At 41.4% G+C, this 15,933-nt stretch overlaps 2 protein-coding genes across 2 annotated transcripts in view; one reads left to right on the top strand and one right to left on the bottom strand.

Moving 5' to 3' along the window:
• LOC145354971 (dynein axonemal assembly factor 8) overlaps positions 1-12,354 on the top strand; it is a 54,422-nt gene extending 42,068 nt beyond the window's left edge. Inside the window, exons 27-32 of the mRNA XM_080206674.1 lie at positions 63-157; positions 2,556-2,676; positions 3,811-4,022; positions 6,987-7,072; positions 8,235-8,304; positions 9,948-12,354. Of these exons, the coding sequence (XP_080062800.1) occupies positions 63-157; positions 2,556-2,676; positions 3,811-4,022; positions 6,987-7,072; positions 8,235-8,304; positions 9,948-10,025 (662 nt within the window). The 3' untranslated portion in view covers positions 10,026-12,354. The remainder of the gene's footprint in view (positions 1-62; positions 158-2,555; positions 2,677-3,810; positions 4,023-6,986; positions 7,073-8,234; positions 8,305-9,947) is intronic.
• Positions 12,355-12,782: 428 nt separating this feature from the next.
• Positions 12,783-15,933, bottom strand: part of nlrc3 (NLR family, CARD domain containing 3) — a 34,695-nt gene continuing 31,544 nt past the window's right edge. Inside the window, exons 17-18 of the mRNA XM_080206111.1 lie at positions 14,402-14,485; positions 12,783-13,949 (exon numbers count right to left, since the gene is read on the bottom strand). Of these exons, the coding sequence (XP_080062237.1) occupies positions 13,859-13,949; positions 14,402-14,485 (175 nt within the window). The 3' untranslated portion in view covers positions 12,783-13,858. The remainder of the gene's footprint in view (positions 13,950-14,401; positions 14,486-15,933) is intronic.

The following is a 15,933-nucleotide window of genomic DNA, read 5'->3' on the forward strand; positions in this document are numbered from 1 at the left end:
GATAATGGAAATTTATTGGATGATTTTTGCACTTTCTCTGTGTTTAATTATTTCCTTTACAGGTTCCTCATGCTTTGTCACAGCAATCCGGGATGTGAAGACATTTTTCCCAGAAGGACTTTGCTGTGAAGGGTCACAAATGATGCAGGAAGAGCAGGTAAAACCTGACATTTGTTCTGAAGAAATATGTTCCAGATAAGAACATAAGAACATAAGAAATAGGAGCAGGAGTAGGCCATCCAGCCCTTCGAGCCTGCCCCGCCATTCAATAAGATCATGGCTGATCTGTCGTGGCTGAGTTCCACATTCCCGCCCTCTCCCCATAACCCTTAATCCCCTCTCTTATCAAAAACCCATCAACCCGCATCTTAAAAATATTTAGCGAGGTAGCCTCCACCACTTCAACGGGCAGGGAATTCCAGAGATTCACCACCCTTTGAGTGAAGAAGTTCCTCCTCAACTCCGTTCTAAACCGCACCCCCCTTTATCTTGAGGCTGTGCCCCCTAGTCCTACTGTCTTTTTTGAGCGGGAAGAGTCTCTCCACCTCTATCCTATCCATCCCATTCATCATCTTATATGTCTCAATGAGATCTCCCCTCATTCTTCTAAACTCTAACGAGTACAAGCCTAGTTTATTCAGCCTCTCCTCATAGCTCAACCCCCTCAACTCCGGTATCAGCCTAGTAAACCTCCTCTGCACTCCCTCCAAGGCCAAAATATCCTTGCGTAAGTACGGCGCCCAAAACTGCACACAGTACTCCAGCTGCGGCCTCACCAATGCCCTATACAGCTGCAGCAAGACCTCCCTACTTTTATATTCAATCCCCCTCGCAATGAAGGCCAGCATCCCATTCACCTTCCTGACCACCTGCTGCACCTGCAAGCTGGGTTTTTGCGACTCATGCACAAGGACCCCGAGGTCCCTCTGCACCATCGCCTGCTGCAGTTTTTCTCCACGCAAGTAATAGTCCTTCCTACCATTATTCCTACCAAAGTGGACCACCTCGCACTTGCCAACATTAAATTCCATTTGCCATTTCCTGGCCCATTCGCCCAGCCTATCTAGATCCTTCTGTAGACTCTCCACACCCTTCGCACAATTTGCCTTTCCACCAATCTTGGTGTCATCAGCAAATTTCGACACCCTACACTCGGTTCCCTCCTCCAGATCATCTATATAAATGGTAAATAGCTGAGGCCCCAGCACCGACCCCTGGGGCACTCCACTAGTCACCATCCGCCAATCCGAATAGCACCCATTGACCCCCACTCTCTGCCTCCTATTTGACAACCAATCCTCTATCCACGCTAACACCCTACCCCCAACTCCATGTCCCCTGACCTTCTGCAATAACCTCTTGTGAGGTACCTTGTCAAACGCCTTCTGAAAATCAACACATCCTCATAGATGCCCCATTATTTTGTAAAGCTGTATGTTTACATGGCATTACACATCTGTGCTATGTCCTAAGTAATTCAGTGTGGACTCCTCTTGTTAAAAAAAAGGGAAATGATCTAAACGTAGTCAGGTTGTACTTGCTTAGTTTTTCCAAAACCATTGGAGTAAGCATGGGAAGCCCCTAAATTGGGGGTTCCCATGCTCTGGCCCCATGTAGAACACATAGTGGCATCATGAAAGATGCACCTCATCTCATCAGGTGTACATGAGCCCACCTGCAGGTTCAAGCTGGGATCAGTAGCCCAAAACAAAGTTGAGGAAGAAATACTTCTGTAAATAGCAGCAGCTGCCAACACTATTAGTGGCCTCATGCTCTCCGGAGGAGGGAAAATACCGCTGGTTCCCATGGCTGTCTTCCGTCTTGTTTGGCAAACTCCCACCTGTGTTTCCAGCATCTTCAGTGATGTAGACATTCCCGCCATAAATTCTAGAGGATTTGCCGGATTCATCTCGATATTCTTACTAGATCTGTTGACAAAGTGCTCTGCCTCTACGTGCAGTAAAATCATAGGGGACACCTGGTATCATATTACTTGTCTTATAAGCAGACATTTTTGAGTTTCACTTTCATAAACACAAAGTTTTTCTAAATCAACATCTTAATTTAGTTTAACGATAACAATGTATAGGATGTGTTTGGCTTGTCACAGTTTAGTGCTAATGTCACCTCTCTCTCTGCACGACAATTGCTTAGAGCCCAGGCACATTAGGTATAGACCAAGCCCCTGCCTTGGCTTTGAATCTGACCATTGAGATAAAATTGGGATGCAGTAGCTCTCCTGATTTACCCATTGGAGCCTGGAAACCTCCAGAACCTGTTAGTGAGCTTGAAGATGCACAGTGGTCACATGAGGTGGGAAGTCAGAAACATGCCTCTTCATCTAATAGGCACAGAAGAACTGGAAAAGCACCAGGACATCATGGGACCCTCAGATTGGAGCACTGAGAAAACATTAGGACCTCCTGGAACCCTCAATTAACCTCACCAGAAAAAGATAGGGACTTCCCAGGTCCCCTGGGTAACAATACTGATCCTTTAACTTTCCCTAGCTGTCATTTTAATACTTTCTTCAAATCTTCCATTTTTGTTTGCAGATTGACAATAACAGAAAGGATTGGCTCATCAGCCCTGATTTCCCAAAAAAACGCAAACTGGTCAGGTCTTTAACTCTCAACCACTTGGACTCAGAAACTCCCACATGGCAGCAGCAGCAAGGTAATCTATAAAATATGCCCTAACCTGAATAAATCAGAGCTCCAAACTCTCAGTCCCGGTCATAATATTAGAACCCTTCACAGTAAATATTACATCTACCTTCAAATTATTTACCATCAACACTGATATCCACAAAAGAATTATTGATGCTGCCAACTAGCTTGGGAACAGTTCAGAAATTATGAGCAAAGCCCCGTCATTCAGTAAGCATACCAACTATTGCAAAACCCTTCCTTCACAGTAGTAATACTAGCCTGAACCTGGGCAGCACGGTGGCAGAGTGGTTAGCACTGATGCTTCACAGCTCCAGGGACCTGGGTTTGATTCCCGGCTTGGGTCACTGTCTGTATGGAGTTTGCACATTCTCCTCGTGTCTGCATGGGTTTCCTTCAGGTGCTCCGGTTTCCTCCCCCTGTCCAAAGATGTGCGAGTTAGGTTGATTGGCCATGTTAAAACTGCACTTAGTGTCCTGAGATGCGTAGGTTAGAAGGATTAATGGGTAAATATGTAGAGATATGGGGGTGGGGTCTGGGTGGGATTGTGGCCGGTGTGGACTCGATGGGCCAAATGGCCTCTTTCTGTACTTTAGGGTTTCTATGAACCACAGCCCTTCCCTTAGTGACAATACCAGTCTGTACCACAACCCCTCCATCGATAATAATACTAACCAGTACCACAGCACTTTCCCTCAAAAACAAAACCATCCAGTATTGCAAATAATGTTGCCACTGAGTGAGGGTGGAAACTATAGTGAGGTGCCCTCACCTGGGAATTGTATATATCTGATTGATGGGGATATTGCCTTTGAGGTCATTTTAAAACTCCATGACCCAGGTCTTAACTTGAAGTCACAGTGCTCTATTCCTTCACTGCTCACTAATCTACATCAACTCCCAATCAAGCAACGTCTTGATTTTATAATTCTCATCCTTGTTTTCAAATCCCTTGGTGGCCTTTCTTCCAACCCCATAATCCTCCAATATCTGCGTTCCTCTAATTCTAGCTTCCTGTGCATCTCCCATCATATTCCCAGGTTTCGCATAGTCTGAAATTGGAACTTCACTTTTGAAATCTCAGTTTTCTAACATTAAATTAGATTTAATCTACTGCCTTCTCTTTTTCTTTGTCCCACAGACCTGCTGACGCCCAGACCACTTTGCCAGACCATGTGCCTGCTGCTGCCCTCTCCACTCATCAGGAGATGCCACAACGCACCCTACATTGAAGTGTTGGACCAGCTAGAAAGCTGTGGTTATCAGTTGATGGGGGCAAGGATGAGTGTCCTGGACCAATCACAGGCTCAGCACGTGGCAGAACTTATCACTGTGGACAACACCTCAGCTATAGTATGCCACTCTTGCTGATCCTCTCAGGGGCATTCACATGAATACTGAGCACATTTTTACTGTGAATCTGTGCTTCATTTGAATTAATAATTGGAAAATTGCTGGGAAATATATTTGCGATTTGCTTGTATTTACCCCACTAGAACTGCCTGTGTAGAATATCAGGCCTTTATGCAACTGAACAGTGTGTAAGAAAGGAAGTGAGGAAATAAGTGAAAACAGTCATACAGTAATCATAGGGGAGCTTTCAGAAAGACTATTATTTACACTGCGTTTTTCATTATTGCCTCGTTTCCATTGATTTGATTTGATCTGATTTGTTATTGTCACATGTATTAGTTAAGCCAACCCTTAAATCACATTATCTGCATAACTCTTAAAAGAAAAAAACATAAGATCAATTGTTTGATTTGATTTATTATTATCACATATAATAGCATGCAGTGAAAAGTATTGTTTCTTGTGTGCTATGCAGACAGAGCATACCATTCATAGGGAAGGAAATGAGAGAGTGCAGAATGTAGTATTATAGTCATAGCTAGGATGTAGAAAGATCAACTTAATGCAAGGTAGGTCCATTCAATAGTCTGATGGCAGCAGGGAAGAAGCTGTTCTTGAATTGCCCCTCAGTGTCCTGAGATGCATAGGTAAAGGGATTAGCGGGTAAATGTGTAGGGATATGGGGGTAGAGCCTGGGTGGGATTGTGGTCGGTGCAGACTCGATGGGCCAGATGGCCTCTTTCTGCACTGTAGAGTTTCTATGATTCTATACAGTGAAAAGTATTGTTTCTTGCGCGCTATACAAAGCATACCTTACATCGGGAAGGAAAGGAGAGAGTGCAGAATGAAGCGTTACAGCCATAGCTAGGGTGTAGAGAAAGATCAACTTAATGGGAAGTAGTTCTATTCAAAAGTCTGATGGCAGCTGGGAACAAACTGTTTTTGATTCGTTTGGTACATGTATCTTTTTCCCAATGGAAAAAAGTGGAAGAGAGTATGTCTGGGGTGTGTGGAATCCTTGATTATGCTGGCTGCTTTTCTGAGACAGCAGAAAGTGTAAACAGTGTCAATGGATGGAAGGCTGGTTTGAATGATAGCCTGGGCTTCGTTCACAACTCTGTAGTTTATTGCAATCTTGGACAGAGCAGGGGCCATATAAAGTTGTGATACTACAAGAAAGAATCTAGAAGTTGGTGAGGGTTGTAGTGGACATGCAAAATTTCTTTAGTTTCCTGAGAAAGTAGAAGCTTTGGTGGGATTTCTTAACAACAGTGCCTACATGGAGGGACCAGGACAGGTTGTTATGATCTGGACACCTAAAACCTTGGTGCTCTCAATGATTTCTACTTTGTCCCCATTGATGTAGACAGGGGCATGACCTCCACTACCTGAAATCGATGACTATCTTCTTTGTTTTGCTGACATTGAGGGAAAGATTATTGTCGTCATACCAGTTCACCAGATTCTCTATCTCTTTCCTGTACTATGTCTCTGTGTACTGTACTGTGTGATTGCACCTATCAGGCAAGATTTTTTTGAATTACATAGAATCTATAACAGCTTCTACAACATAGAAACAGGCCTTTTGGTCCATTGCTGATGTTTATGCTCCACTCGAGCCTCCTACAATCTTTCCTTGTCTAAACATATCATTGGTATATCCTTCCATTCCAGCACTTCTAAAGCTATTTTCCAATATGACTCCACTTTAACATGTAAATTAGCACAACCCCAGACAAACAAAACAGCAATAAAACAACATTCTGTATATAATTATTAAAGTTCACACTATACACACACATATATATATATAGATCAATATATAAATATGAAAATTTGTGATAAAAATCCTGTGCCCTCAGTGACTCGTTTGCCAGTAGTTGCGAAATCTGCATCAACCTCCATCACTTCTGCTCTGAGATGTTTCTCCAGAGTCTGATATATTTAATTAAATGCATAGTTACATCAGAGCTTGCCTAATGAGAGCTGCCATAGTCAATCAAAATGCCCATTGTCCAGAGTTCTACTTATGATTGGTTCTTGTGACCCTATTCACTGCCTGGAGTCATGACTCATCATTTGGGAACCATTGTTCTATTCCTTTCTTTCTTCTTCAGGTGCTTATCCTGCACATCCCTTATATGGATCAATGCTATTTGCCTCAAGCTTTTGTAATGGGTTCCATATTATCATCCTCTATGGGTAAAGAACTTTCTACTGAATTCTATATTTAATTTCTTGGTGTTTTATTTTATATTAATGACCTCTAGTTATCCCATGCCCACTAATGGAAACATTCCATATCAAATCTATCAGACCTTTCATAATTTTGAAAAGTTCCGTTAGGCCACCTCATCCTTCTCTTTGGAAGAGAAGCGAGATCCAGCCTGTTAATCATTTCTTGTTTGTTATAATCTCATATTTCTGGTATCATCCTTTTAAATCATTTTTCACTCACTCTAGTGCCTTTATTTTCTTTGTACAATATGGTGATCAGAACTGTACACACTACTCCAAGTGGTCTAACTCAGACTTGAAACAAATTTAGCATTTTTATTTTTAATTCTATCCTTCCAACTATTATGTATAGTCAATTTGTTGCTTGATAAGAGTTTACACAATTGGGTATCTTTAGTTAATTGTCATGTTCTTGGCTAGCTGTTGTATGCACCCTGTTCACAGTTATGTTGGCAACAAGACATTGAATAGAAAGAAGATATTAGAACCCAGCCAAGGTAGTCTGCTGTTAACAGGAACAGACACTGAGGCAGGCAGTTCATGCAGTTGGGTAGTTCACCATATACAGTATTGCACATACTAGGTTTTTTCCCTTTATCTATTGTTATCTACCTATTCATACACACTGTCCTCAGAGTGTGTGGGGAGGAGTGTAGCACTGGACAGTTATTTTTATTTCAAGCTATCTGTTTGTCAGAGATCGATATCTGTAATTTTTTTCCCCAGTGCTCACTGCTCACCTGCAGTCCTTGCTTGATGCTGGCTTTGGAGAGAGATAACGGAGTCTGCTGCTTTACTACACTGCTGACTAGGTGCGTAAATCTGTCACATCTTTAGTTGCATCTTTATAAGTGTACCTTATGTACCGGTGTATCCTTACAAATATACCTTGGGTTATTTCAATAGAGAGGTGGATGGAAAGACAAGAGGCGGGATTCTGCAAAATGAGTACTCTTCCATTTGTCAAAAGTCAAAAGAAAAATTAGCAGTGTTATTCCCTCAGTATTTCCTGTGAAGTTTGGTTTAGTGTGCATGTTCCTTCATTTAAGACTATCGTTTCAGATGGATGTTACCCAATTTAGCCCAGAAATACCGTTATTGTAGTCTAACGGTTTCTAGCATAGGCAGTTGCTCTCACTGATTCACAGAGGTTCATCTCTCCACCTTCTGAACCTTCTGAGTTGCAGCAACTCATTTCCATTTGTTATTTGTGATAGAATGTCTTGTTTCAGTGTCCAGGACTGGGCTCATTTTAGCATCGTCAGTTTATCTTACGACAGAATCACTGTCTTCTCTGTCTTTCTAATCTCCTCACACTGTCCAAAGCTAGATATAATCCTCTCCCAATCCACCCAAAAAATCAGGGTGACATCATGGGATCCTAATTGTCATTTTGGGACTCAACTGGGCAGACCCTGCACCGAATTCAGTCCACCAAGCATACCTGACAGCTCAAGGGCAGCCAGAAAGTTTTTTATCACCATTGAAGGGCAAGGAGGATGAGGGATGCCACACAAATGATGTGGTTTGCCAGCACATTGCAATCACTGCCTGCCCCACCCAGGTCGTCAGGATATAGGCCTCCAAACACTGAAGTCATTTTGGCACCATTCCACCATTTGGTATATCCGACCTGGTCCTGAACATGAAGCAAGCCAACAATCAGCATTACTAGCAGCTGACCATTCAATTGTTCAAATCTATCCCAATACCTTTACATCAGCAAGATCACTAAAACATCAACATGAGAGAAATGGGTATATATGCTGCAGGAAGTGTTGTCAGAGCATCTGGTTTTCCCAGTGGACTCCTTGTATTTAATGAATAAAAATTGTAACGTGTTGTCAAAGAGTCTTGGATATAGGAAGCCAAAAAACCCAGAGGTGGAAAAGTTTAGAGAAATGTTTAATTCTTTTTATAAATAATTTAAATGCATATGATAGAGTTCCAAAATCAACTGCCCGTCTATTTCAGCCTTCCTTGGGATAAACTGGAGCTTAAGGATTGCCTGCACTATTTCATCTACCCAAAGAATGAGTCACAGGCAAGTACTCAGTCCAGCAGCTTCCTGCAAGCTGCCCCTCACATGTTACATTCACCCACATTGTAGAACTTTCACACAATTTGCCTGTTCTGTTCTTTTTGATAATGATGTAAAATTTATTCATTATGAATATTATATTTTATGTAAAATAACAAAAGACTTCTTTACTTTAACGATTGTTTATGGAGTGGGACAGAGCTCTGCTAGTCATTTTCTGCCTGAATGTACAGAGATTTTCAATAACTTAATAAATCCTAATTTGAACCAAACAGTTGAAACAATTTAACTTAGTTTTGTTTATTCTAATTTTGAAATGATCACAAAGGAAGCTCAGTTTCGGTTTCACAGTAATAGGCAGTAAAAGCTAAAGCAAAGATTTACTGAACTGTCTATGTAACCACTACAACCTCAGCGAGCATGGAAATTGCTTCCTGAACACAACACAATTTGTACTTAGAGTTCATCATTAATGTAATTAAATGTTCCATGGTTGTTCACAGAAGCCTTATAAAGCAAAATGTGACATTGATGTACATAAGGAGTTAGGGGGCAGGTGACAAAAAAACTTGGAAAAATAAATGGGTCTTAAGGAGTGTCGTAAAGGAAGAGAGAGAAAAATAGAGAGGAAGAGAGGATTAGGGAAGGAATTCCACTTTTCCACTGAGGAATTCCACTAAGGCCTTAGCTTTAGGAATTGAAGTGCATGGCGATGGCTATGCTCTTCAGCCCTTAGGCGCTGACCTAGTGGTATTATCATTAGACTATTCATCCAGAAACTCAGCTAATGTTCTGGGGACCCCAGGTTCGAATCCTGCCATGGCAGATGATGAAATTTGAATTCAAGAAAAAAAATCTGGAATTAGTCTACCATGAAACCATTGTCAATTGTTGGAAAAACCGTCTGGTTCACTAATGTCCTTTAGGGAAGGAAATCTGCAGTCCTTACCTGATCTTTCTACATGTGACTCCAAAGCCACAGCAATGTGGTTGACTCTCAACTGCCTTCCAAGGGCAACTAGGGATGGCAATAAATGCTGTCAAAGCCAGCGATGCCCATGTCCCATGAATGAATAAAAAATGGGAGTAGTGGGGCCATGTAAAATAGCAAGGGGATTGCAGAGCTGGGGAGGGAGAGATTTAGAAAGGATAAGATGGCAGTAAACTCAGAGGAGACAGCGCACAATAAATTGAGATGAAGGTTGAAACCACCAAGAAGTTTGTAGTGCTGAGGCTGCAGGAGGAAAGCAGTGAAGTTACCTTGGTGCAAATATTTCATATTTTACCTGGGAAATAGAGGGGCGAGAGAGTTGGAAATGCTCAAAGGAGGATAAAGTGCCAGTAGATTAGGTGTTATTTGGTGTTAAGTGCCACCGTGCCGCTGCACAGACTTCAGTCAAAGCAAGTAATGGAAGGCATAGTCATCAACTTCTCAGTCAAATTTCCATTAAGACCACAATTTGGATATAGTCATCCATAATACTTAATTGATGGCAAGACTCGTTCACAAGTGAACAGACAATCTGGAGGAGTTGTGGAGAGGGACAGTGAGAACAGATTTATGGAGTGAATGATTACTCCTTGTACCTTACTCTGTGATTTATGAAGTGAATGATTACTCTTCTTAACGTTTATTTCTTGAACAGGTGGAACACTTAATCAGCTGTCTGTTCGACACCCTTGCTCCTCAAAGTATTCATCAGATCGTGCTCCAAGATTCTTAACCTGCTGCTCTAATAGTATTTACATCATCACCTCCATAGCTCTGAACTCCTAACACCATAAATTGCTGCTATTTCAAAGAGAGATGGAGCAGGAATCAAAACAGCAACATGCAATTTAGAATTTTTTCTCAATTATTTATTTTTTGTTTCCATGTTTGAAATTTTTTCTTTCCATATTTATTATTCTGTAGTCACTCATTTGCTGAATACTGAAATAGTCCTGACAAAACAGCTTGAACTATAGTTGGCTAGTGCTGCTTACTTCTCAGGATGGAACCTGATTAAACCATTGCTTTGAAGTTTTCTACAGAATCTTATTTCATCTCCAATTCTGTTGGTTTCTCCCCATAGTCTCCTTGTGAATGTGCTAAAGGATAAAAACCCTGCCTTCTCCCCAGCTGCTGACAATATGGATTCGGACTAGACGACAGAACCATGTTCACTAGGTAGTCTTGTCCCCTAGTGTAACACAATCAATTCAATCTGCTTCCTCTGGAAGCCTGGATAAGAACTGGTGAATGAATGTCAATTTAACATGCTGGCTATTGATTCCAAAGCCATAGCTGGCCAACTGTATCAGCCTACAAATTGTGTATCGGGATAGATGTCATTACATTCAACTTCTTCCTGTTCTGCAGCAAAGGTGAAGTCATGAATCCAATTAAAAGCAGAACCTGTGAGCTGTAAGTTCTCTGATTCCTTCAGGCACGTATACATATGAGATTCAGGGCTGTGCCAGGCATTGTTTCTTTAGGATAGAAAGGTTTTCCTTCAGCTTAATCTAAGCAACTACATTAAGCCCATAACCCCAGCCTCAACATTGATGACAGATGCTCAGTGTCTCTACATATAACGCAAGTCATATTGGAAATTGTCTGGCTTGGGAGTCACTTTGGGACAAAGCAAGCAGTTTGGGTTCGAATTTCTGTTCAGTATAAACTTAACACTGCCCTGCGAAGGGTAAACAATAAGAATTCACCAGCATATTCCACCTGAAATAGCAGCCTCAAATATAAAAACAAATTTCATTTTACAGACAAATGTGTTTCTTGCAAATTGGTTTTAATTGTATTTATTTTGAGTTTATTTTATGCTTCTGATTTCATAATTTACAACTACAGACCCAAATGAAACAAATGCTACTGCCCTGGTAAATATATATTAAATATTTTTACTGTAAATTTTTCTTTATCTTCTATTGACACCTCAGGAGCAAAATAAATCTCAGCATGTAGCTTTGTACAGTGTGCTAGTTTCATTTCAATCCATTAGTCCTGCACGTTGGGGCAGCACGATGGCACAATGGTTAGCACTGCTGCCTCATAGTGCTAGAGACCCAGGTTTAATTTTGGCTTTGAGTGACTATGTGAAGTTTGCATGTTCTCTCTGTGTCTGCTTGGGTTTCCCCCAGGTGCTCTGGTTCTCTCCCACAGTCCCAAGATGTGTAGGTTAGATGAATTATTCATGGTAAATGTGTGGGTTAACACGGATAGAAAGGGAGAAAGAGCCTGGGGGGAGATGCTGTGTCAGAGAGTTGATGCAGACTTAATGGGCCAAATGGCCTCCTTCTGCACTGTAAGGATTCTATGATTGTGACAGCATAGCAGGAAAGATTTGGTCTAACTTGTGTACTGCAGCAGTGGCCTTGGTTCATCCTGAGCTTTCAGCTACTGCGCAGTTACTGAGTTGCAATTGGAGAAGTTATGAATTTTATCTGGACTGCAGTGCTGATCTTCAAAGTTAGCGCTTTTTTTAGGGATGGCTTGCATCATTCGGAGTGGTGGGGAGGATGCATGGTGGTTGTGGGAGATCTGGGATCTACATGATTCTTCCATCCACTGAGGACAGGACACGCTATCCCTCTTACAGCCTCATCATATTAACCACACAGGCCTGAATTCCAGTACATTGCAATATATCCAAGCCCATAATTTATTCCAGTAATCTCTCATTGAGGAAGCAGATCCTCCCATATGTACAGGGACAAATGGGCTTATTTGAACCACAGGATTGTTCTCTTTCACATGATCATGGCCTTTGAAATTATCAAACATTCCTGGTTTTACATCTGTATTTTTGGGAAGGGCGCACAAAGGAAGTGTAACACATCAAAAATACCATTTTAAAAGATGCAAAGCCTCTATTTATAAAGTATAGGATCACAAATACCTCATTACCCTTTTCAACCTTGCAATGCCCCAACACCTTCAACAATTGTGTACATTTAACCCTAGGTCTCAATCATATTGTTATCCAATTTTGTACTGACTAAAATATCATTAGTTACAAGTCATTAATTCATGTGTGCTCTTCTCATAGGCATTCTGGTTCATTGTCTGCTGCTGATTCATCCTGAGACATTTCCTTTGCAGTTTTTTTCTAGTGGTAATTCGCCATTCCCTTCTACACTCATTGACAGTTCTTGGAGATACATGGAACACGGTGTTATTCTTAACCACACACTAGCCATTTAAGCTAAATGACTCCTTAATTACAAGCAGAAAAGTGTACATTAGAAATATGTGACATAAGAAACATGGGGCAGAAACACAGCTGTAGTTTTGGAGTTTGAGCACTCTGAATTATTCTCCCTAATGTAGTTTGACCAGATAGGCAGAATATCTGTTAGCTGAAGGAAGTAGGCACCATGAGACAGAAACTGAAAACCATTGCCACCAACCCCAAACCCAAATACTTCAGTGGTCAAATCGTTTTTTTTTATTGATGTATTTCCTGAGAAAAGATAAATAGAAATTTGTACTGTAAATAACATATTTACAAACAGAATGGCAATCCATAGCCTCCTAACTATTCTGCTACTCCGCACAGCTTGATCACACAATAATTGCTCAGGACACTGCAGGTGCTGAGTTTCACAGAAAACTGCATGATTAATTGAAGGAGATGGTAAAATGGCCTATGTTAGATCAACCAGGGGATTATAGGCAACCTTCTGCAACTCTCAAATTTGTGAGTCTTGTCCATCAGGAGTTAGTGATCAGTTCCGTTTACAATGGAGTCATAGAATGGTTACAGCACAGAAAAAGGCCATTCGATGCTCATGTGGCCATCTGGCTTTCTGAAGAGCAAATTTTTTTGTTCATTTGTGGGATGTGGGTATCAGTGGCTGAGCTAGCATTTGCCCTTGATTGTCCTTGAACTGAGTAGCTTGCTAGCCCATTTCAGAGGACATTTAAGTGTCAACCACTTTGCTTTGGATCTGGCATCACACATAGGCCAGACCAGATAAGGATGGCATTGGCATACTTCCTTCTCTAAAGGACATTAGACAATTGCCATTCCCCCACTATTTCCCCATAGCCCTGCAAATTATTTCTCTTCAGATAATCAATTCTCTTTTGAAAGCCACAAGTGAATCTGCTTCCACCACACTCAGTTAAGCTGTCCTAACTGCTTTAAAAAAATCCTTATATTGTTGTTCCTTCTTCTGCCAATGACCTTAGATAAGTGTCCTCAAGTTTTTGACCATCCAATAGGAACAGTTTCTCTCTACCACTGTTCTCTACTCTGTCTAGATCCCTCACTGATTTTGAATACATCTGTCAAATCTCTTAATTTTCTCTTCACTAAAGAGAACAGCACCTGCTTCTGCAATCCATTCGCGTAATTGAAATTAGAGAACACAGAGATTGGATTTGAAGTAGATTAATGTGCATTCAGTCACTGCAAATACAGCCACTGCAAGACGTTATCCGATCCTGTGAGGGAACCCTCCTACACTGTAGCTCATCAGTAACTGCAGTAAAGAACAAGAAGGCGCTGCTTTGAGTTGGTCAATACTGCTGTGGATGCCAGTCCAGATTCTATGTGGTTCATATTTCAACAACACAGTGTGGAGATTTGCTTCTGATCTCAGCAGCAATGACCTTTGCCCCTGATTCTCCAATCCTGTTGCCCTGGAGACTGTAAGAAAAAGGGAGTCAATGGGTTAAAATGCCATAGCGCATCTGAAAAGGGGAGAAAAACCTAATTTATCACAATGAGACATGAGACAAGGTGACAGGTAGAAAGAGGATTGAGTTACTACCATATTATCACTGTCACAAGTATGTCCATGCTCAAAATTACTTCAGATAACATCAAGGAAAACAGGATCATGGACTGAAAAGTTGTTTATGATTGTTGTGTAATTGTTCAACTATCCTATTGGCCCTGATGTTAGTGATACTCCCATGTGGAGTCATTGAACAATGCTAAATATCAACCACTTCGCAGATGCGCTGGGTTGCCAGTGAATCACCGCTGTTAAATTGGGGGTAACTTTACTATTTGGCTGGTGTGAGAACCTTGAAGTGTGGTAAAGGGACAAAGCAGACTGTGAGACAGGCCAGAACAAGAGTAGAAGTGACACATACTTGATATGGCTGAGGCTGTGGTTGTATTTCAGAGCAATTGCAATGCACATTGCCCCATCCAGACCCAAGGAATTTTCTTGAAGGCTGCAAAACAACAAATACAGAAACTGAATTCTTTATTCGAGTAACGGAGAAAAGGGGCATTCCAACTGGCCAAGAAATATCATTTGTCTCAGAGCCAAACTGAAACTGGATTTTAAACCAAGACTCTACCTTTAATTTGCTCCATGTGAACTCAAGATCCTAAAACAAGGCTAAACTCTACTCTCACAGATTATTCCATTGCCCATCACTGAAATACCCACAATTCTTTAGTCTCCAACTCAATGTCAAAAAAAGAATTTGAGGAATATTCTAAGAGCTCATCAGAAACTGCTTTCTGATTCCAAAACATCAGCTTTCCTTTTGTCTGTCCAGACACTGACCCAGTTTTGGTGTATTTTCAGCATTTTGTGTTTTTCTATATTGAGTAATCAATATACTGGTACTACTATGAGCTCAAAGACTACAGTCTTTCTAGTGTAATCTCTTTATTGAACCAAATGTAAGATGGTTGCCTGCAAAGAGTTCCTCATGATGTGGAGATGCTGGCATTGGACTAGGGTAAACACAGTAAGAAGTCTCACAATACCAGGTTAAAGTCCAACAAGCTTATTTGGTAGCAAACACCACTAATTTTCAGGGCTCTGCCCCTTCGTCAGGGGAGTGGGGAGTTCTGATCACAAACAGAGCATATAAAGGCACACACTCAGTTTACAGAATACTGATCAGAATGCGTGTCCTTACAGCTTACAGCTAATTAGCTGTAAGGACTTGCATTCTAATCAGTATTCTATAAACTGAGTATGTGCCTTTATATGCCCTGTTTGTGATCAGAACTTCCCACTCACCAGATGAAGGGGCAGAGCCCCGAAAGCTAATGGCGTTTGCTACCAAATAAACCTGTTGGACTTTAACCTGGTGTTGTGAGACTTCTTAAAGAGTTCCTCACAAGAAGTCACATGGTTATGGCAAGTCAGGTAGGATATTTAGTTATAATTGCATTTCAAAAGCTGAACAGGTACAGTCTTGTACACACAGGTCTGTAGCCACAAGTTCCAACATCACCAGCTGTGAAACTAATTTGAAGAAATCAGATCATTTGTGGGTCGGTTTCACTGAAAGTGATCATAAAGCTTTTGGATTGTCAGTCCAACAGGTTCTCTAATGCCTTCAAAGAAGGGAACATGCTGTTCCCCCCCTGCACATGACTCCATTCCAACGCTATTTGATTGACCCTTAACTGCCCTCAGAATGACTAAGCATGGACAATAAGCGTCCACAAGTTTGTACAAGTATCAGCTTGAGTTGATTGGTGGCACTTTTACCATTGAATTAGAAAGTCACTCCAGGAGGTGAACACAGAATCCTGGCCAACCCTTCAGTGAAGTACAGAGGTGGTGCTGCACTGTCACCGGTGCTGTGATTTATTAAATTGAGACTCAACCTAACTCTCAGGACTTCTACGCACAATGCAAAGGGCAGAGGGCCCA

This window comes from Carcharhinus amblyrhynchos, chromosome 18, assembly GCF_965287045.1.
Source record: "Carcharhinus amblyrhynchos chromosome 18, sCarAmb.v2.hapA, whole genome shotgun sequence".
NCBI lineage: Eukaryota > Metazoa > Chordata > Chondrichthyes > Carcharhiniformes > Carcharhinidae > Carcharhinus > Carcharhinus amblyrhynchos.